The sequence below is a fragment of the Aulonocara sp. 'chitande type north' Nkhata Bay genome, linkage group LG18, assembly GCF_057382095.1.
Source record: "Aulonocara sp. 'chitande type north' Nkhata Bay isolate Kocher_YH1m ecotype deep benthic linkage group LG18, A_spYH_male_GT1.1, whole genome shotgun sequence".
In the NCBI taxonomy this organism is placed as follows: domain Eukaryota; kingdom Metazoa; phylum Chordata; class Actinopteri; order Cichliformes; family Cichlidae; genus Aulonocara; species Aulonocara sp. 'chitande type north' Nkhata Bay.
This window is the reverse complement of record NC_141361.1, coordinates 1,644,252-1,666,465: the sequence shown is the minus strand read 5'-3', so window position 1 is coordinate 1,666,465 and position 22,214 is coordinate 1,644,252. Positions and strand designations below refer to the sequence as shown.

General features: G+C 41.9%; 1 protein-coding gene and 1 pseudogene across 2 annotated transcripts in view; one reads left to right on the top strand and one right to left on the bottom strand.

The window, feature by feature from the left end:
* Positions 1–22,214, top strand: part of LOC147307576 (uncharacterized) — a 293,817-nt pseudogene that overhangs the window by 173,212 nt on the left and 98,391 nt on the right. The window lies entirely within an intron of this gene.
* LOC147307581 (uncharacterized) lies at positions 2,885–16,922 on the bottom strand. The gene is made up of 2 exons (XM_086271861.1): positions 15,128–16,922; positions 2,885–6,538 (listed from the first exon to the last, which is right to left on the bottom strand). The coding sequence occupies exons 1-2, from the start codon at positions 15,297–15,299 to the stop codon at positions 5,619–5,621; spliced, it is 1,092 nt and encodes a 363-aa protein (XP_086127987.1). The 5' UTR covers positions 15,300–16,922; the 3' UTR covers positions 2,885–5,618.

Here is a 22,214-nt window from a genome sequence, read left to right as displayed (position 1 = left end):
CTGCTGCAGTGACAGACTCTGCTGTGTACTACTGTGCTCTGCAGCCCACAGTGACAGGAAACAGCAAAACTCTGTACAAAAACCTTTGGAGCAAAGACAACAGAATACTCCACAACATCCACTAGAGGGAGCCACACACTGTTAAACCTCTGATTCTTGTGTGACTGATGACAAAGACAACAGAGAAATGAAGCAGTAAAGATCAGAGACAGAGACAGAGCTGCTGTGGAAGCACAGAACTGTTTGATTGGCTCAGCTATTACACTGGCCCCGCCCACTGAAGTTGAGCTCATCCAATGACATTATTTGTTGGTCATTGTGCTGCAGTGGAAGAACATTGTTCATGTGCTGTCTGTCTGGCTTTAATAACTCCAAAGACATGTTGCTGCACCTCTTTTTGCTTCTATCTCACATTATAGGTGAGTTTAAGAACAGGGATTAAAGTTTAGTTGAAGCTGCTGCATTAAGCAGATATACAGACTGCATTTCACTACTTTTCTTCTTTCTTTTTCCAGGACTAACAGCTGGAGACTCAATCACTCCTCAACAACCTGAAGTCACTAAAACAGAAGGAGAATCTGTCACACTCACATGTAGCTATGAGACGAGTGAAAGCAGTCTTCTACTTCACTGGTACAGACATGATTCTGACCTTCAGGCTCCTCAGTTTATACTCTGGAAAGGAGCAAGATCATGGAGTGGCAATGAATATATTCCCAATAATCGATATGAATCAAAAACATCACATACAACAACTGATCTGACCATAGCAGCCCTAACCCTGGCAGACACAGCTCTCTACTACTGTGCTCTACAAACACAGTGATACAAAGTGTAGAAGAGGCTGTACAAAAACCTGAACACAGATATCTGACTACTCTTCAAAGAGGAGGGAAGTGGTATTCAAAGCACAGCTTCATATCAGATGGATTCTGCTAATTCCTGTTTTATCAGAGTCACTGTGGTTACAGCTGCTAATGAAACACTGTGGGAGGATTCACATGAGCAGCAAATCCACATCAACCACAAACCAACTGCAGGAACGTTCAGACACGAAGACATAAAAAATACAAAATTATAAGTAAACAAACTTTTATTACAGCAATATAAAGGAAAAACTAAATTCACTGCATGATTTTATCTCAGGACACTAAGGCAGACACAGAGGAAACTGTTTGTCTTTTCCTGGACTACAATCCAGGATCGAACCATGTTCTCAACAATTGAATGTTGTCCTTCAGCAGTTATACAAACCCAATTCCAAAAAAGTTGGGACTTTGTGTAAAATGGAAATAAAAACAGAATACACATCTCAGAAACACGTTTTATTCAAAATAGGACAGAAAAAACAAAATGTGGAAAAAACTACAATTATAAGAAAACTATGAACTTGTTTTGACTTTAATGCAGCGACATGTTTCACGATGGAACAACAAAGGCTGGAGAATTAAGTGGTGCTAAAGAAAACAGGTGGAGGAGCATTTTGAAAACAGTAAGGTTCATTTGTAGGGCTACAATGATTCGTCGACATAATCGATCACACGACATAGAAATTTCTTGTCACATCTTAAAACCACATAAATGTTTTTTTTGTTTTTATTTAAACTAAAACACACTACAGGAAGCTGTGGGGGCAGTATCACCTACAGTGGGGCAAAAAAGTATTTAGTCAGCCACCGATTGTGCAAGTTCCCCCACTGAAAATGATGACAGAGGTCAGTAATTTGCACCAGAGGTACACTTCAACTGTGAGAGACAGAATGTGAAAAAAAAATCCATGAATCCACATGGTAGGATTTGTAAAGAATTTATTCGTAAATCAGGGTGGAAAATAAGTATTTGGTCACCTCAAACAAGGAAAATCTCTGGCTCTCACAGACCTGTAACGTCTTCTGTAAGAAGCTTTTCTGACCCCCACTCGTTACCTGTATGAATGGCACCTGTTTGAACTCATCATCTGTATAAAAGACACCTGTCCACAGCCTCAAACAGTCAGACTCCAAACTCCGCCATGGCCAAGACCAAAGAGCTTTCGAAGGACACCAGGAAAAGTATTGTAGACCTGCACCAGACTGGGAAGAGTAAATCTACAATAGGCAAGCAGCTTGGTGTGAAAAAATCAACTGTGGGAGCAATCATCAGAAAATGGAAGACATACAAGACCACTGATAATCTCCCTCGATCTGGGGCTCCACGCAAGATCTCATCCCGTGGGGTCAAAATGATCATGAGAACGGTGAGCAAAGATCCCAGAACCACACGGGGGGACCTGGTGAATGACCTGCAGAGAGCTGGGACCAAAGTAACAAAGGTCACCATCAGTAACACACTACAACGGCAGGGAATCAAATCCCGCAGTGCCAGACGTGTTCCGCTGCTGAAGCCAGTGCATGTCCAGGCCCGTCTGAAGTTTGCCAGAGAGCACATGGATGATACAGCAGAGGATTGGGAGAATGTCATGTGGTCAGATGAAACCAAAGTAGAACTTTTTGGTATAAACTCAACTCGTCGTGTTTGGAGGACGAAGAATACTGAGTTGCATCCCAAGAACACCATACCTACTGTGAAGCATGGGGGTGGAAACATCATGCTATGGGGCTGTTTTTCTGCCAAGGGGACAGGACGACTGATCCGTGTTAAGGACAGAATGAATGGGGCCATGTATCGTGAGATTTTGAGCCAAAACCTCCTTCCATCAGTGAGAACTTTGAAGATGAAACGAGGCTGGGTCTTCCAACATGACAATGATCCAAAACACACCGCCCGGGCAACAAAGGAGTGGCTCCGTAAGAAGCATTTGAAAGTCCTGGAGTGGCCTAGCCAGTCTCCAGACCTCAACCCCATAGAAAATCTGTGGCGGGAGTTGAAAGTCCGTGTTGCTCGGCGACAGCCCCAAAACATCACTGCTCTCGAGAAGATCTGCATGGAGGAATGGGCCAAAATACCAGCTACTGTGTGTGCAAACCTGGTAAAGACCTATAGTAAACGTTTGACCTCTGTTATTGCCAACAAAGGTTATGTTACAAATAGGGCTGAACAATTATGGAAAATAATCTAATTGCGATTTTTTGCCCCAATATTGCGATTGCGATGCGATATGCGATTATTTTTTAAGGTCTTTGTCTTCTGTATTATTAAACAAAGACAAGCAATACATCATATAGTATGGCCAATACTATATTACATTAATTTTAAACTGTTCTTTCCTGGAAGACAGACCTCTGTTATGATGACATGAGGTGATGCATGAATTGATGACTGACATTTTTATTTAACTTCTTCAATCACAACAGTATATTTGAACATACACAATAGTTTATTTTTAGCTTACAAACATCTGAGCATAAAGTGCTGACAAGGAACCCTGGTGTAAACATTAAAATGAAAGTCAGTACAATGTGCAGATTGCAGAAATATACATAAACAAAATCAGTGGCTTTACCACACTCAGTTTTTCGACATCTGTGAACTACTAGACAGTCATTCAATTAAAAAAATAATATTAAATAAATAAAACTAATAAATAAAAAATACACACATCTTACTGATCTCTGCAGTCAGTAACATTACACATAAAGTGCAAACATAATAGCAATTGTATAAACACACACACAAACACGCCTTTAAAGTTTAAAGGCGTGAAATTGGACGGTCTAGTTCTGATTAGCGTCACCGCTGTCTCGGTGGAGTTTAATAAACTCGGCCGTCTGCTTCTTGCTATCTAAAATATAACCAGACACTGGTGTAAATTCTCGACTGTCTCATACTTCTGTTTAATAAGTTTTCTGTTTGACGTTTAGTCAGCTGTGTGAAAACCAAGGAGGAACCCACCCGGGGGATTAATAAAGTTTTATTTTATCTAATCTAATAACTTTAATCTCAGCCAAACCGATTTACTCACGAACAAACAAAACACTGAAAAAAGCCCAACAATAACATTTTTAGGTTGTCTAAGTGACTTATATATTACGTTTAACCCGAGCAGCGAAACTCCGCGGTGATCTGAAAATGATGTGCCGGGAGTTGTGCCGCTCTCGGCCGCATCAGTAATCCTCGAGCTCCCGGCTAGCTGTCGAGCTGGTGGGTAGCAGACGCCTCTGAAAACGTCGAAGCACTTTTGCAAATATGGGATATCTTGATAAACCGAGCAGATATTTGATGTTTACACAACTACTTTCTCGCCTGAAAATATGTTAAAAGTTTATTTTGTGACCCAGAAAGATTAGTATGAGTAATTTTAAAACTTAGTAGCGGCCGCCATTGTTGGAAACTGGAGTTTGGCTGGGCCGCGCTATGAATTCTGGGATATGGTAGTAATTTGGACAGCCTTCGGCGCGTCGCTGTGATGTAATCGGTCTACAAATGCGGCCTCAGGAGGATGCAGCCCATGAATTTGGACATGTCCAGAGTATAATCGCAGCCTTTGCGGTTAGAAAATTGCACTTGATCATGTCGCGATATTATCGCAAATGCGATATATCGTTCAGCCCTAGTTACAAAGTATTGAGTTGTATTTTTGTTATTGACCAAATACTTATTTTCCACCCTGATTTACGAATAAATTCTTTACAAATCCTACCATGTGGATTCATGGATTTTTTTTTTCACATTCTGTCTCTCACAGTTGAAGTGTACCTCTGGTGCAAATTACTGACCTCTGTCATCATTTTAAGTGGGGGAACTTGCACAATCGGTGGCTGACTAAATACTTTTTTGCCCCACTGTATGTTGTCTGCCAACACTGCACTCAACACTGACGAAGAATGCAGTGGAACAGCAAAACAGCATCATCTGTAAACTTTGGAAACTTGTTATTTTGGACTGGAAAACAAAATCTTTTTTTATTTACTTTAAAGCTGAATTTTTGGTTCAAATACTACTAGAATTTAATTCATATTACTTAATATTTGTATTTATTTCATTTTTATTTGGACAGTCTTATTGAGTAAAATAGGACTAAATATTTAAGTATTGATGTTAAAAATACATTATTTTCAAATTCATGTCTCCTGGGTCATTGTTTTAATTTTCTGTGGGACGAGACGAGAGGGTGATACTCACAGGTGGGCAGACCTGAGCAGGTGAGGTACTAAAGCCTAGAACAGGAAGTCTTCCCACAGGAAGCGGAGACAAGATTTATTGAAATAATCGTTGACTAATCAAAGACAAATTGAAATCTCTGGAGCATCAGAAAATCAAAAACACAACAAAGAGCCGGGGGACTGCTGAGCCTCTAGAATCCTCTATCAAACCTTTTTTGAGACCTGGTGCTGCCATCAATTTCAAAAAAAAGATTTATCATATTTTCCCTGACGAATGAAAAAGCTTCAACATGATAGGTATCATCAGATTTAGTTCACACATTGCGACATGTAATACAGTCAAACGATCATTGTCTGAATAGGTTTTCAAGCCAAAAGCAAAAACATTTGAACCAGCATGAATTTGTACATTTGTGTCAAACTTAGCTCCAAATATTTGACCTTTTCTAAAAATATGTTAAGACTACAGCTTCTCACCTGTGTGAGCTCTCAGCAGGAGGAAACAGCTGATGTTCAACATTTACGTGGCCAGTCAAATGAGGATTTCAACTTTCCCCACGCTTTGCAGGAATGCAGCTATTTACCTGAATGAATTTCTGTGTGTTTTTTAAGTGATGTTGAATTTGAAAACTTTTTACTGGAGGTGTTACCAACATGTGACCTCTCAACTGTGTGAGTTCTTATGTGGAAAGACAAACTTTTATTGTGATAAAAACCTTTCCCGCATGTTTTGCAAGAGTACGGCTTCTCACCTGAGTGAAGTCGTGCGTGTTGTTTAAGTGACGATGACCTGGGAAACCTTTTACCGCATGTTTGACAAGAGTACGGCTTCTCACCTGTGTGCAGCCGTACATGGTCTTTAAATGACGATGACCTGGAAAACAATTTACCGCATGTTTGACAAGAGTACGGCTTCTCACCTGTGTGAAGCCTTGCGTGTTCTTTAAGTGACGATGACGCAGAAAACTGTTTACTACATGTTTGACAAGAGTACGGTTTCTCACCTGTGTGATATCTCATGTGGACGGTCAAATGACAAGTTCGACGAAACTTTTTCCCACATGTTTTACAGGAATATGGCTTCTCACCTGTGTGGATCTGTGTATGCCTTCTAAGTACTGATGGCCTAGAAAACATTTTACCACAAGTCTTACAGAGATTTTTGCACGAACGAGAGCTTTCTGCATTTTTACTGTTTGGATTTCTCGTTGATCCTGGATCTGCACTCCTGCTTCTTCCCTGATCTTGGCTCTCAGCAAGAGGGGCGTTATTAGTGATGAGACGATCATTATCTGGTTCACTGTGCTCTCCTTCCTCAGCAGCAGTCACCATGAAGGTATCCGTCTCCTCCTTCAGTCCCAGCTGCTCTCCCTCCTGACTGCTGCACAGTTCCTCCTGCTCCTCTTTAATCTGTGGAGGTTCTGGTTCCTCCTGGTCACAGAGCTGCAGCTCAAGGAGAACCTCCTCCTCCTTACAGACAGGCTGCTGTGGGACGTCTGGAGGGGAAAAAAAAGACAACTAATGAGATTATGAGAGACAGAGAGAGACAGACAGAGAGAGACAGAGAGAGACAGAGACAGAGAGAGAGAGAGACAGAGACAGAGAGAGTACATACAATACAAACATCACATTGGGGATGGTCAGGCTAGGTAGTGAGGAAAAAAAAAAAACAAAAAACAAAAAAACAACAGTGAAATGTGTAACACAAAAGGATAATACAGGAATATCAGCACACCATAACACAATAAAACACAGACAAGCAACATGGGAGAGTATTCCAGTGTGTACAGCTGATCTGGGACAATCTTCGCCTGCGCCTCCAGCTGATCCGTCCACATTGGATGGGAGGCGTTGGATTCAGGGGAAGGAGGGTGATAGTGAGGGCGCATCAGTATCAGTGTACATGTTTCGTGCGTGTGCATGTGTATCCCGTATTCAGCTGAGAGAAAGTGTCACCACGCCCGGTTAAGCAAAGGTCAACAGTCTCCAGTGGACGCAGGTGGCCTTGAAGGAGGGACAAAGAGTTCTGACAACAATCCTGTAATCATGGGAACAATTTGTTGTTCCAGTCAGCTTCGACCTTGGCGCCAGTGGGATAGCTGCATGAGTGAAGATGGTGAATGTTTGGGTTTAGTGCGAACAACTGCATCCAATTTTTACAGTTGGTCTAATGTCCGTCACTGGTCACCAATTATCTCAATTCCCGTTGTTCTTCTCCAAGATCTTATCAAAACACAGTCTGAGTACTCACAGCCCTGCCCATCGTCTATCATGTCAGCCAGCCTTATGGGATTTTGAACAGCAGTAGCAATAAAAAAAAAAAAATAAAAAAAAAAAAAAAAATGCGGCCTGAACCTGAATTGGGATACAGCCATTGAGATGAGATGAGATAGCCTTTATTTGTCAGTTGCAGGTCTTTTGGCCACAACCGAGATGACAGACCTTGCCGACCGTACATACAATACAAACATCACATTGGGGAGACAGGTCAGGCCAGGTAGCGAGGAAAAAAAACATTGAAATGTGCAACACAAAAGGATAATACAGGAATGCACAGATATCAACACACCACAGCACAATAAACACAGACAAGCAACATGGGAAAGAGTTCCAGTGTGGACATCTGATCTGGAACCGCTACAATCTTTCGACTGCGCCTCCAGCTGACCCGATGTCCACATCATGGGGGAGGTAAGCGTTGGAGGTGGCGTTGGATCCGGGGTAGGGAGGGTGATGCGTCAGTGAGTGCTTATCAGTATCAGTACAGGGAGTGCAGAATTATTAGGCAAATGAGTATTTTGTCCACATCATCCTCTTCATGTATGTTGTCTTACTCCAAGCTGTTTAGGCTCGAAAGCCTACTACCAATTAAGCATATTAGGTGATGTGCATCTCTGTAATGAGAAGGGGTGTGGTCTAATGACATCAACACATATATCAGGTGTGCATAATTATTAGGTAACGTCCTTTCCTTTGGCAAAATGGGTCAAAAGAAGGACTTGACAGGCTCAGAAAAGTCAAAAATAGTGAGATATCTTGCAGAGGGATGCAGCAGTCTCAAAATTGCAAAGCTTCTGAAGCGTGATCATCGAACAATCAAGCGTTTCATTCAAAATAGTCAACAGGGTCGCAAGAAGCGTGTGGAAAAACCAAGGCGCAAAATAACTGCCCATGAACTGAGAAAAGTCAAGCGTGCAGCTGCCAAGATGCCACTTGCCACCAGTTTGGCCATATTTCAGAGCTGCAACATCACTGGAGTGCCCAAAAGCACAAGGTGTGCAATACTCAGAGACATGGCCAAGGTAAGAAAGGCTGAAAGACGACCACCACTGAACAAGACACACAAGCTGAAACGTCAAGACTGGGCCAAGAAATATCTCAAGACTGGTTTTTCTAAGGTTTTATGGACTGATGAATGAGAGTGAGTCTTGATGGGCCAGATGGATGGGCCCGTGGCTGGATTGGTAAAGGGCAGAGAGCTCCAGTCTGACTCAGACGCCAGCAAGGTGGAGGTGGAGTACTGGTTTGGGCTGGTATCATCAAAGATGAGCTTGTGGGGCCTTTTCGGGTTGAGGATGGAGTCAAGCTCAACTCCCAGTCCTACTGCCAGTTTCTGGAAGACACCTTCTTCAAGCAGTGGTACAGGAAGAAGTCTGCATCCTTCAAGAAAAACATGATTTTCATGCAGGACAATGCTCCATCACACGCGTCCAAGTACTCCACAGCGTGGCTGCAAGAAAGGGTATAAAAGAAGAAAAACTAATGACATGGCCTCCTTGTTCACCTGATCTGAACCCCATTGAGAACCTGTGGTCCATCATCAAATGTGAGATTTACAAGGAGGGAAAACAGTACACCTCTCTGAACAGTGTCTGGGAGGCTGTGGTTGCTGCTGCACGCAATGTTGATGGTGAACAGATCAAAACACTGACAGAATCCATGGATGGCAGGCTTTTGAGTGTCCTTGCAAAGAAAGGCGGCTATATTGGTCGCTGATTTGTTTTTGTTTTTGAATGTCAGAAATGTATATTTGTGAATGTGGAGATGTTATATTGGTTTCACTGGTAAAAATAAATAATTGAAATGGGTATATATTTGTTTTTTGTTAAGTTGCCTAATAATTATGCACAGTAATAGTCACCTGCACACACAGATATCCCCCTAAAATAGCTAAAACTAAAAACAAACTAAAAACTACTTCCAAAAACATTCAGCTTTGATATTAATGAGTTTTTTGGGTTCATTGAGAACATGGTTGTTGTTCAATAATAAAATTATTCCTCAGAAATACAACTTGCCTAATAATTCTGCACTCCCTGTATATGTATGTGTGTGCGTGTCTATAGTTCAGCTGAGACAGTGTCCTTCGCCCTGCCAGGCTAAGTAAACAGTCTTCCAGCCAACCCAGGTGGCCTTGTAGGGAATGGGAAGGAACAGACTCAACACAGTCGTTATCAGGGAGTTGTTGTTCGGCTCCAGCCTTGAGCTGGCGCCGAAGGGGTAGCCAGGTTATGATGGTAATTGAGAATTTCAAGCTGTTTTTTAACACTCCGACACTGGTCTCTCAGTCTCCCGTTAATAGCTGCGAGCTTCTCCGTGATGCTATTAGCCGTCGATTCTGTGGTCTTGTCACTCTTTTTGCTCACAGAGCAGATTCTGAGACCTCACGACCGCAGCCAACTGATCCGAGGTGTAATCCAGCTCCACCCAGAGATGTTGTTCTGAGTTGATTCTTTCCTGATATAATCCAACATACATACGCTCAAAGGTGTTATTCTGAGCATTCACTGCAGCCGTTAGCGCCTCCAAGCTCTTAACCATGCTGCCTTCAGTGAGCCCTTTCTGAGAAGTCGCACCTGTCGTTCCAATCCCAGCGGGCAGCCTTGGTGGGGTTTGAACAGCCGGTTCCGCTCTCTTAATTCTCCGATAAGTCAGGGCCAAGCCAGCTCCGATCAGCAAGAACCCTGTTATCGTGGTTCCGAATAGGTCGATATCTTCAGCGTCCTCGATCGACAGTCCCGCCAGGCACACGATCCTCTGCCACCCGTCCATCGTGTATCCGGCAGGGAAAGTCCCTCCAGGGCACTCGGGTTCTCCCGAGCCCAGACTTCACGTTAAAGGGTGTCAATAGCATTCAGAGACCAGTTGATCAAATCCATAATTCTCTTTTAGGTTTTAGACACAGACTGTGAGAGAGTGTTCCAGGGAAAGTAATACAAAAAAAGACATGAGACTAGACAAGGACATAAGAACTAGCAGGAAAGATAAGGGAGAGGAGAAAAGTGCGTCCGCCTCCTCCGAGAGCCAAAGAAAGTGTGTGTCTGTTTTATACTGATGCACGAAGGCCCTGACACTGAGAGGGTGGATCTACCTGTATGTGACCAGGCTGCATCCTCAGTGCTCAAACATCTGAAGATGAAAACCTGTTTTATGTTTCCTACATCTAATCAAGCGCACGACACAAACACTCAGCAAGTACTGGTCTCTGTTTATGGATGGGATAAAGAAAGGCAACGGAGTTGATGCCTTGTAACTAAGCAACAACCTATATGATGCACTTAGCAACGCTAAGTCACACTGAGTCTGAACTTTTACAAACCAAGCTACTGAGAACACAGGACACAATCAGCAGAATGTCTGTGATGAAAATGACCATGAGCTGCCTGAAATGACACTGATGCGTTCATATTATTGGAGACCCACAGGAGGACTTCTATCGCTGTATCTGCATCTGCATCTTAATGCATTCATACATGAGGGTATTTTACATTACACTTTCTTTTAAAGCGATACTTTCACAGTTCTAACTTTATGCTGTTACTTGCATAAAGAAAACTCAAATCCAGGCTGATTTTAGTGCCTGCTGTTTGAATGGAGCACAGTGCAGTCCTGTCAGTGAAGTTGCCCCCCACCTTCTTCAAATCCAACAAAAGTGGTGTCAAACGTTTGTGCTGCAAATTTTTTGTTTGTGCCGCTTTCATTTTAAAGATATTTATAAAATTCCATCAATCCATCCATTCGCTTCCACTTATCCTTTTAAGGGTCGCGGGGGCGCTGGAGCCTATCTGAAGAAATTTAAAGGGGCATGCCCGTAGGTGCGTATCAGTTTATAATTAGATATGGTGTTTTGAGCCAATAAGCTGGTTGTGGATCACTGACTACCATGTTTCTTAACATTACCTTACTCCATCTAGTGTGCTACCAGCAGGGTATATGCTAAAATGCTAATGGTTGTTAAAACATTAACCTAATAATATGTGAACTGTAGCTTTTAATTCAAATGCTAATATTAACAAAAGTGCTGTCATTTGTATGTGGGCTGTCATGAGCAAGTTGTATAAAATTAACGTGCACTTCAGTGATTCAGCAAATCTGAGCTCAACGGCTCCAAACAGCCTGCAGAACTGTGAATCTCAGGTAACTGTCAATGTTACCTGAAAGAGCCAAACTTCTGTAGCCATGGTCCCAAAGGGCTATTAAACACGTGTGGCATTGACACACATTTATCTCAGAGCCTGGATTTATCTACAAGTATTTTGATGATGAGCTATGAACATTGACTAAATTCATTTTTATGCCGATCAAATGAATTTTGAACTAGATCTTGTTAAGGATAAACTGGTACAACTCTGCCAAAAAAGCAAACATAGCGACCTGTGTTCGGTTTGTGATCACCAGGGGGCGCTATCACACACATTCTACTTCTGAGAGAAAAAAAACAAGAGTTGAAGAAAACATGTGCTAGCTCTCTCATTTGCATTTTTAAGCTAGCTTCCATGAGCAACAGCAATCATCAACACTTCAATTCACTACGTCAAAACAGTGTATCAAAGTAAGTAATTTTATGTCCACTTAAAGATGTAGAACTAAAGTTATAACCAAATTATGGCAGTAATATATCACATTTGTCATTTTTGCTTGACAGATGCCAAAGAAATCAGTGGTGGACAAAATTGCAGTATTTGAAGTCCTTCGTGCTTCTAAAGAAGCAGTCATAAAAAAATGGAAAAGTTTCAACTCCAAGTGACATATAGAAAAATCTATGCAAACAACTTGGCGAAAAGATGACACCAAAAGCTCTTTACACTTTTGTTAAATTAAACAGACAATGTATGGGCTGCTCTGGATTACAGTGACGAATAGAGACTGACACAGACAGCAGTGACAATGATAATGATTTTGAACAAAGCAGCTCTCCTTTTCAAAACAAAGACTGCAAGACTGTGGAGCTCCCATTTGAACAGTGGATACATATGATATGTGGATACATATGATTCCACATAAAGTCACATACAAAAAGAATACTTTCAAGAAAAGGGAAGCTGGCCAGCTGTACATTACATGTGAAAAGGAACCTGAAAATCACTGCCCAATGGTGCTGAAGTGTGTAATGGCAAACACGGATGAATCCATGCACACTGGCTTTTCTAAGAGAGCCATGCCCGGAAGGCTGAGGGCAAAAGTAACAAAAGAACTTGGTGAAGGCAGACTGCAGCCCCATGTGTGGAGAGCATCAGAGGCAGCAAAGCTGATGGACTTTGGTGATCCAGAGCCAAGCCATCTACCAAATTTGACAACTCTGCGCAAAGACAAACACGAACAAAATCAACTAGAAGTTGCTCATAAAAACCCAATACTTTCTCTCCACTCATTAAAATACAGTTCCCCTCCCAGTGGAAGCATTTGGGACATTGGATTAGACAAGTTCTTCTGTCACTACTGGAGTCAAACTCAAATGCTGTACAAGACTGCAAAGCACCCATAGTCGCCTTTGATGCGACTGGCTCAGCTGTAAAAAAGCTTCTCAGGCCTAATGGTTTGTCTGGAAACATCTTCCTGTATCAAGGTGTGTTAACAGGAAGGGACAACTCTCACGTCCCAGTGGTGCAAATGTTGTCAGAGAGACATGATGTCCAGGCAATCACAAGATGGTTATCGGAATGGATTCGTGCTGGAGCACCAATCCCAAAGGAGGCCATCTGTGATTTCTCCTTAGCTTTACTTGGTGCTTTAGTTAAGGCTTTAACACATCATTCAGATTTGAAGCTACATTAATGAATGCTTTGGTGTCTTGCTTCGGAAAAAATCCCCCTTATGTCAGGAGTGTCCAAATCAAATCTGAAAAGAAAGATTGCAGATGAGACTATGTCTGTTTCTGATGACAAGGAAGAAGAAGACATTAGATAACTTCAGCTAATGTTGAAGCAGAGTTCAAGAACATTAAACATGGTCTGTTCAAGCATGAAAATCTCCCTATAAGGATAGATAAATTCACTGCACGACATCTTGGTTTCATTGAAGGAAACATGCAGATCTGTTCTGCAACACAAATACGAAAAGAAGCAGAGGTTGCCAGACAGGATGGTACAGTGAAGCGTCAGGATCCACACAAAGCCTTTGTGGAGCAGGAAGTGGATGATAACCCCTCTCAGGAGCCCAAAATTGGCACAGACATGGACATTGAAGAAACAGCAGCTTTGGAAAACTGGAGAGGCCTTGCAGTTCCACCAAACCATACCTCTCCCCTTGTCCTGAATGGCTCCACTCAGATCCAGCTGTGAAAAAGAAAAAAGTAAAGCTATGGCTGTTAAAAAATGGAAATAATCAACAGCCAGTCAAACTTGGCAAAGGACAATACTGTGTCATGAACACCTGTGCCTTTGATGCCTTCTGTCAAAGTCTGTGCTGCGCTTTCTGTGACAGTCTTACTGCTCAAAACATGTTGAATAGTTCAGAGGAGAACAAAGTATTCCAGCTTGTGAAATCCCTTGCTTCAAAGGGTGTCACTCAACATGCCTATTCATTGAGGGCAGAGGTGCTGAGCTCAATATTCTGCCCTGTTCAGTTGAAGACTGCTGTTCATCGTGTTGATGCACAGTGCCATGTGTCCACAGTAATTCAAAAAACAATGACGGAAAATCCAAGTGTTCACTTCACAAGACAGTGTTCCTCCCAGTACTGCAAACTTTACACACCAAACACAAGGCAAATCCCTTTTGTTTCCATTGATCTGTCAGCTTCTGGCATAGCTCACCTTCAGTCTGCTGTTGAACAAGGGCTCAACCTTCCAGCATCGCCATGCCTAAGACCAATCGAAAGTCCTGATGCATCTCCAACAGCATTTAAAACAGATTCATCAGGAAAGCAACTTTGCACAGGGACTGTTTGTCACAGTTTCACCCTGAGAGAGCTTGTATGGATTGACACAGACCTTGGAAAAGGCTCTACAGAAACTCTGGAGCACAGTTTTCACAGTCCAAAAAGGTTTTTGCTTACTGAATTCCCATCCACTCTGCTACTTCAAGGAGAGAAATTCACACTGAAAGCAGTCATTACATTTCAGGAGGGCCCAACACCAGAAACACTCGGGCATTATATGACATTCTGTAACAGGACCCCGTACATCTGGGAGATGTATGATGACCTAAGGAAGGATGTAACCATAGCATCTGAAAACACCAGCGCATGTCCGCACGCTGTGCTCTACACAAAGGAATGATGGCAAGATTTCATGAAAGAAAGTCCTTTTCTAGTTTGTGAGTTAGATGATGGAAATAGCTGTTATTTTTCAGTTATTGTATTAGACTTGTGAGGCTCAGACAGTTCCATGTATTTACCTTTTCTAACAGGAAACATAAACCACGTTGTTCTCGTAGTTTTGTATTTTGTTACCAGCAAATAAAGTTGTTTCTCCAACAGAATGCATTAATTATTTTAAATGCTATATTTAACCTAGTTTTTAAATAGGTTATAGCAGTTTGATTACTAGGTTTAAGAGTGTGATCATGAGAAAAAAATATCCAATGCTGGTTAATATCTCTCAATGTTTTTTACAGCAAAGGAAGTGGCTGGTTGAACTTTAGAAGCTTATAATAATATCTTTAAAACGACAGCGGCACAAACAAACATTTTTGCAGCACAAACGTTAGATACCACTTTTGCTGGATTTGAAGAAGGTGGGGGGCAACTTCACTCGTGCAGTCCTGTCCTCTGTTTGCTCTTTGTTAGCTCACATCAAAAAGTCCTCACAATCAGAAACGTCCCGCAGAGCTGTGATCAGGATCCTCCCTCAGAGGGACACTCACCTGTCCTGTGCAGCTTGATTTGGGGTTTACAGGTGATATCCAGCAGTCTGCGCTGACGGTCGATCTCTTCCTCGTACTGGACGATCGTTTTTTCAAACTCCAAGAATATTTGTTCAGCAGCAGCAGTTAGTCGCTCGTTGATGAACTCTCTCAGATACTGAACTGAAGGCATCGTTGCTGCCGCGGCTCACACACTCAGCTCACACAACAACAACAGTCTCTGGAAAGCTAACGCAATTTGCGCCTTTCCTTTGTTTACTTCCGCCTGGTGTCACGTGATTAACGCACCTCCCCCTCTCTCTTATTAATGAATGTAAAGTATTACAGAGAGCTCGGTGAGTCAGTGCAAAGCCGCTAACACCACAGTGATGTGCTGACTCTTTCGGTCCCACACTCCCGGCTCTGTTCACACACGCGCCTTTCCTTTCTTTATTTCCGCTTGGTGTCACACGGTTGTTGCTCCGGCAGAGGGCATTTACCTTTAACTGTTCCGCTGTCGAAGATTTCTCTGTTTCAAATCAGTTTCCAGCTGAAATCAATTTTTTTCTACATCCACGGAAAACAAGAAAATCGCAGATATTCTCATTTGAATTTTAAGCTTTCTGGTTTGAAATGATCTGAATACGTTTCTTATATTGAACTTTAACATGATCCCTATAAAAAGAGTTACTGTTTGATCTGGTGAGCTCAGAACAAACAAACAAAAATGTGCTTTCTGATCAAAATATATAAAGTTTGATTAAAAACTTACAAAGTAATGCCAGAATAAGTTATTAATTATTATTATTGTTTGACTGGCCACAAATAAATTCTTATTATATTCAGTTGTTAAACATTCGGCATATTGTTTATTAAATTAGAACCTCTGGGGCCCGTTCTTCGTACGTCGCTTACTACATCCAAGATCAAATGACACATCCAAGACCAAACCATCGCGCTAACCGTGAGCTCGCTAATCCGGTTCCCCGAACACACCTGCTGTTGACGATTACTACAGCTGGACGCAGGAATGTGACATCACTGAGTGTCGTAAAAGGGGCTACGCATCGATAGTAGAAACATTGATCGGCAACCCTCTGATTGGTCGGCGAAAATGTCGAAGGGGCGTGCTCGGTATTTTCCGGCAGCAGAGCAAGAACTCTTGATTGAGGGATTTCAGGAGTTTCAGAGTTTAATTAAAACGCAAGGGAACACTGCAAAGGCTGCAAAAGCAAGGAGCGAGGGCTGGCAGAAAGTTGCTGACAAATTAAACTCGTAGGTAATTTAATAATAATAATAATAATGGATTGGATTTATATAGCGCTTTCCAAGGCACCCAAAGCGCTTTACGATACCACTATTCATTCACTCCCACATTCACACACTGGTGGAGGCAGCTACGGTTGTAGCCAGGCTGCCATATCGCGCCATCGGCCCCTCTGGCCAACACCAGTAGGCGGTAGGGTAGATCTATCATATGACACTATATTGTCCAATATCATATGGCATTATATTATATTATAATATGTTATATTATATCCCCTTTCACATTAGAGCCACAACAGGACCCACAAGAACATGGGAACAAGTAAAAGTGGAATACAGGAGTATTCTACAGAATGGTAATATTTATCTCTTAGATTGCTTTGCGTCTCTTGGCAAGGTAATACTGGCCTGTAATACTCTGTTAGTTTGTTCATAACAGCAACCAAGAAAAGGGCAGAGCAAAAAAAGACAGGTGGTGGTCCTGCACCCCCTCGTCAACAAGTTGGTTAAGTGAATAATACCCTCACGGGAATATCGATATCTCTCTATGAGCACACTGTCGCGCTGAGCTAAAGGATCCTGTCTGTCCCGCAATATACGCTGAATTCTGAAAACTCTCCTTATCAATCTTGCACCTTCCGCGTAAACGGACAGGACATGGCTGCGACAGACTTCCCAAATCCACCTTCGCTTTTATAGCCGTGGTCTCTCATCTTGATTACACAAAGTAATTTACTATTACTACTGTGAAATATGAATTACATCTGTAATAATCACATACATGTAATAGAATGTTAATAGTACATTTCCCTTTTTTAGGAAATGACCTGTATGTATCTGTGTGAAATCAATAAAAGGATCAAGTGCTGCATTGTCTTTAGTTACATTGATGTTATTTATTTATGGTGAAACAGTGGTGGAATATCGCTGTTGCTTTCGTATGAATGACGCGGACATACCTGCGTGGCCGCGATCTAATCCTGTTTACATAAAGTAAACCTGCTCCCGAGCAGGTTTACGCTTACGGCTCTGTTGCTATGACAGCAAGTCCCGGATGATCTTCGGGGAACCGAACGATCAACGATCACGCGAAATCGTCAACAATCTAATCCAGCTAACTTACTTAGCGAGGTACGAAGAACGGACCCCTGGTGCTGGTCACCACCAGCTCCCTCACAGGGAAATCTTCAAAACTCCTCCGTAGGCCCACCCAGAAGATGGATAAACTCAGCATTTCATGAACACTGTGATGGAGATGTTTGTGTAATGTTATAAATACTCGGATACTCCTCAGAGGCTCCGGACATAAAGATATTATATTCAGTCCTGTAGAAAGTTATATATTTACAAATATATTATCATCTCTGGTTACTGTGGTATGAATGACTCTGAATTACTTTATGGTAAACAACACGCTACTGTCAAAAAACAGTGAAAGAATTCCAGATCACAAGTTTGTAGTTAAACATACAAGTGACGACCTTTGACCTTCCTCAGGTTTTATTTAATTGTGTCTGAGAAAATCTCATGTACTCTTCATGCAGCTGAGTACATTCAGTGCACATTCTTATCTCTCGCCTCAGTCTTGAATCCTCCTCACCTGATTCATCACTGACCCCAACCAGCAAAGGCATAAGAGCTTGATCCACATAGCTGGAAAGAAAGCGAATTTGTTCCTGGTGGGTGTTGGACTCTGCGCTCTGCAGATATGAGGAAACAGTGACAGGAAACAGAGCTCAGCAAGAGGAGGAGCTACAGCAGTGAACATGAACGGCTTCATTTAGGAGCTGAAGAGCTGCTGTGTTCTCTCTATTGTTCATTCAGTCCAAGAGAAAATCATGTTGCTGCTTTTCATTTGGATGATGATAGTCTCCTTTCAGACTGGTGAGTCATCAAAAGATGGAGTGAGATGTAAAAGGAGATGATGGACATGAAAATATCTGGATGTTGTTTGAATTGATTCACTTTTTATAAACTAAGTTTAAAGATGCAGAAACATGATGGTGAAATATGTCTTTGTTGTTTTCAGGATCCTCTGAGGATTTACTGACACCATCTAAAGATGTAGTGACGAGTTTGGAAGGAGACACTGTGACTCTCTCCTGCAACTATTCAGGCTCTGAAACTTACTTCTTCTGGTACAAACAAAAGTCCAGTTTATCTCCACAGTTTCTCATCAATGACTATTCAGAGCAAAACGAAAAGCTGAAGTTTAGAAAAGATCAAGACAAAAGTGAGTTTCATCTGGAGATCTCCTCTGCTGCAGTGACAGACTCTGCTGTGTACTACTGTGCTCTGCAGCCCACAGTGACAGGAAACAACAAAACTCTGTACAAAAACCTTTGGAGCAAAGGCAAGGCAAGGCAAGTTTATTTGTATAGCACAATTCAACAACAAGGTGATTCAAAGTGCTTTACAGAGACATTAGAAACAAGAACAAATAAAAAGCATGATTTAAAATTGAATAAAACAAGCAAATAAACTAACTAACTAATTAACAAACAAACAAACAAACAACAGTATATAAAATCAAAACAGATAAAATCAGAACAGTAGATAAAATCAGTAGTTAAATGTAAGTTTTGAAATTTAAGCTTAAAAGTGTGGATTTGGTGCTTTATTCAAATGCAGCTGAGAACAGGTGAGTCTTCAACCTGGATTTAAATAAACTGAGTGTTTCAGCTGATCTGAGGCTTTCTGGGAGTTTGTTCCAGATATAAGGAGCATAAAAGCTGAATGCAGCTTCTCCGTGTCTGGTTCTGACTCTGGGAACTGATAAAAGACCGGATCCAGATGACCTGAGGGATCTGGAAGGTTCATACTGGGTCAGGAGGTCATCGATGTATTTTGGTCCTAAACCATTCAGAGCTTTATAGACCAGCATCAGAACTTTAAAGTCTATCCTCTGACGGACAGGCAGCCAGTGTAAGGACCTCAGAGCTGGACTGATGTGGTCCACTTTTTTGGTCTTAGTGAGGACTCGAGCAGCAGAGTTCTGAATGAGCTGTAGTTGTCTGACTGATTTTTTAGGTACACCTGTAAAGATGCTGTTACAGTAATCAAGCCTACTAAAGATGAATGCATGGACTAGTTTTTCCAGGTCCTGTTGAGACATCAGATCTTTTATCCTTGATATATTCTTGAGGTGATAGTAAGCTGATTTTGTTATTGTCTTAATGTGTTTTCCTAAGTTTAGGTCTGCATCCATCACTACACCCAAATTTCTCGCCTGGTTTGTGGTTTTTAGATGTATAGATTGAAGTTCTCTGGTGACCTGTAATCGTTTTTCTTTGGCGCCAAAGACTATTACCTCAGTTTTGTTTTTGTTTAGCTGGAGAAAATTGTGGCACAACCAGTCATTAATTTCCTCAATGCATTTACCAAGAGCCTGTACAGGGCCTCGGTCTCCTGGTGACATTGTGATATATATTTGTGTGTCATCTGCATAGCTGTGATAGTTTATTTTGTTGTTGTTTATAATCTGTGCCAGTGGGAGCATGTAGATGTTAAACAGAAGGGGTCCCAAGATGGAACCTTGGGGAACTCCACATGTGATACTTGTCTGCTCAGATGTGAAGTTACCTATTGATACAAAGTATTTCCTGTTTTCTACGTATGTTTTGAACCAGTTTAGTACAGTTCCTGAAAGACCTGCCCAGTTCTCCAGTCGTTTGAGTAATATGTTGTGGTCAACTGTATCAAATGCTGCACTGAGATCCAGTAAAACTAGGACTGACATTTTTCCACTGTCTGTATTCAGACATATGTCATTAAACACTTTTGTCAGAGCGGTTTCAGTGCTGTGGTTCTGTCTAAAACCTGACTGGAAGGCATCGTAGCAGTTATTCTGTTTTAAGAAGTAACTGAGCTGTTGAGAAACTGCTTTTTCAATGATCTTACTTAAAAACGGGAGATTTGAGATCGGCCTGTAGTTGTTCATTTGTGTCTTGTCAAGATTGTCCTTTTTCAGTATAGGTTTGATTACAGCAGTTTTTAGTGATTCTGGAAACACACCTGATAATAAAGAAAAGTTGGCGATCTGTAACAGGTCTGACTCTAAAGTCTTTGAGACCTTTTTGAAAAAACTTGTTGGCAGGACATCTAAACAGCAGGAGGAGGAGTTCAGTTGACCTAAGATGTCCTCCAGGTCTTTGCTGTTAATAGGTTGAAACTGTTTCATGGTGTTTAAACAGTTTTTTGGTGGACACAGTACATATCCTGGATCTGCTGTTGATGTACCAATTGCTTGTCTAATTTTTTGGATTTTTTCAGTGAAGAATTTGGCAAAGTCATTGCAGGCCATGGTCGAATGAAGTTCAGCTGCCACTGACACAGGAGGGTTTGTTAGCCTGTCAACTGTAGAAAATAAGACCCGAGCATTATGGCTGTTTTGAGTGATGATGTCAGAGAAGTAGGACCTTCTTGCACTCCTCAGTTGTAAATTATAATTGTGAAGTTTCTCTTTATAGATGTCATAATGAACCTGGAGGTTTGTTTTTCTCCATCTGCGCTCAGCTTTCCTACACTCTCTTTTTTCATTTTTCACCAGTGTGGAGTTTCTCCATGGAGACTTTTTCCTTCCAGAGATAACCTTCACCTTAATGGGGGCAATAGTGTCCATTACATTTAACATGTTAGCATTGAAGCTATTGACGAGCTCATTGACTGACCCTCTGGGCAGGTCAGGTGTTAATGGGAAGACCTGGTTAAAAATTGCACTACTGTGTTCAGTTATACACCGTTTTGTGATCACTGTTGTTGATATATTTGTGTGGGCTGAGATTTTACTTTCAAAGAAAACACAGTAATGATCAGACAGGCCCACATCAGACACAGTAACCTTTGAAATGCTCAGGCCTTTGGAGATCAGTAGGTCAAGAGTGTGTCCTCTATTATGTGTGGCCTCTGTTACATGCTGAGTCAGCCCAAAGTTGCCCAGAGTGTTACTCAGGTCTTTAGTCCCTTTGTCCTGAGGGTTGTCCACATGAATGTTAAAATCCCCAGCAATAATTACACAGTCAAAATCAACACAGATCACAGACAGCAGTTCACTGAGGTCATTAAAAAAGTCTGTGCAGTATTTGGGAGGCCTGTAAACATTAAGAAACACAACTTTGGATTTGGCCTTCAGCTGTAAAGCCACATATTCAAAAGACTGAAAACTTCCAGGAGATAGCTGCTTACATTGAAATGATTCATTAAATAAGACAGCAACCCCTCCTCCTCTCCTGCTCGCCCTGACCTCACTGATAAAACTGTAGTTAGGAGGGGTCGTCTCGATGAGAACAGCTCCACTGTTACTTTGGTCCAACCAAGTTTCAGTTAAAAACATAAAATCAAGGCTGTGCTCAGTGATTAAATCATTAATTAAAAATGTTTTCCCAGCTAGAGATCTAACGTTTAATAAAGCCAACTTAAGTGTTTTAGAGGTATTACTTGTCCCCTCGTGTTTGGGAGCAGTCTGTGGCACACAAGGTATGTTTACTATGTTTAAAGATCTTTTAGAGTGCAGCTCTCTGTGTTTTGACCAGGCCACATGTCTCCTGTCACCTAAAAGTACAGAGATTTTAAAACCTTCTAGTAAACAGGGTCCCAGCTTCTCCTGGGAAAAGTCATCACTGCCATAATCCTCACAGCCCGGACCCTTCACACATCACGCATCAGACTGCGGAGACAGGGCATGAAGAGGAACTAAGGGGGGCGAGGCTGGGCAATGTGACTTCGATTGCTCTGTTGAGGGTGGGGCTCGATGGCGAACCTTTGGCCGCTCTGGTGGGGGGTTTATGGGGGACAAAAAGGGATTGGGACGGGGGGTAGATCTGAGCCCAGCATTGACCCGCTC

Coding starts and splice junctions, on each gene's coding strand:
- LOC147307581 (XM_086271861.1), bottom strand. CDS start 15,299: ATGCCTTCAGTTCAGTATCTGAGAGAGTTCATCAACGAGCGACTAACT. Junction 6,539..15,127: donor AATCAAGCTGCACAGGACAG/GTGAGTGTCCCT, acceptor TTTCCCCTCCAG/ACGTCCCACAGCAGCCTGTC.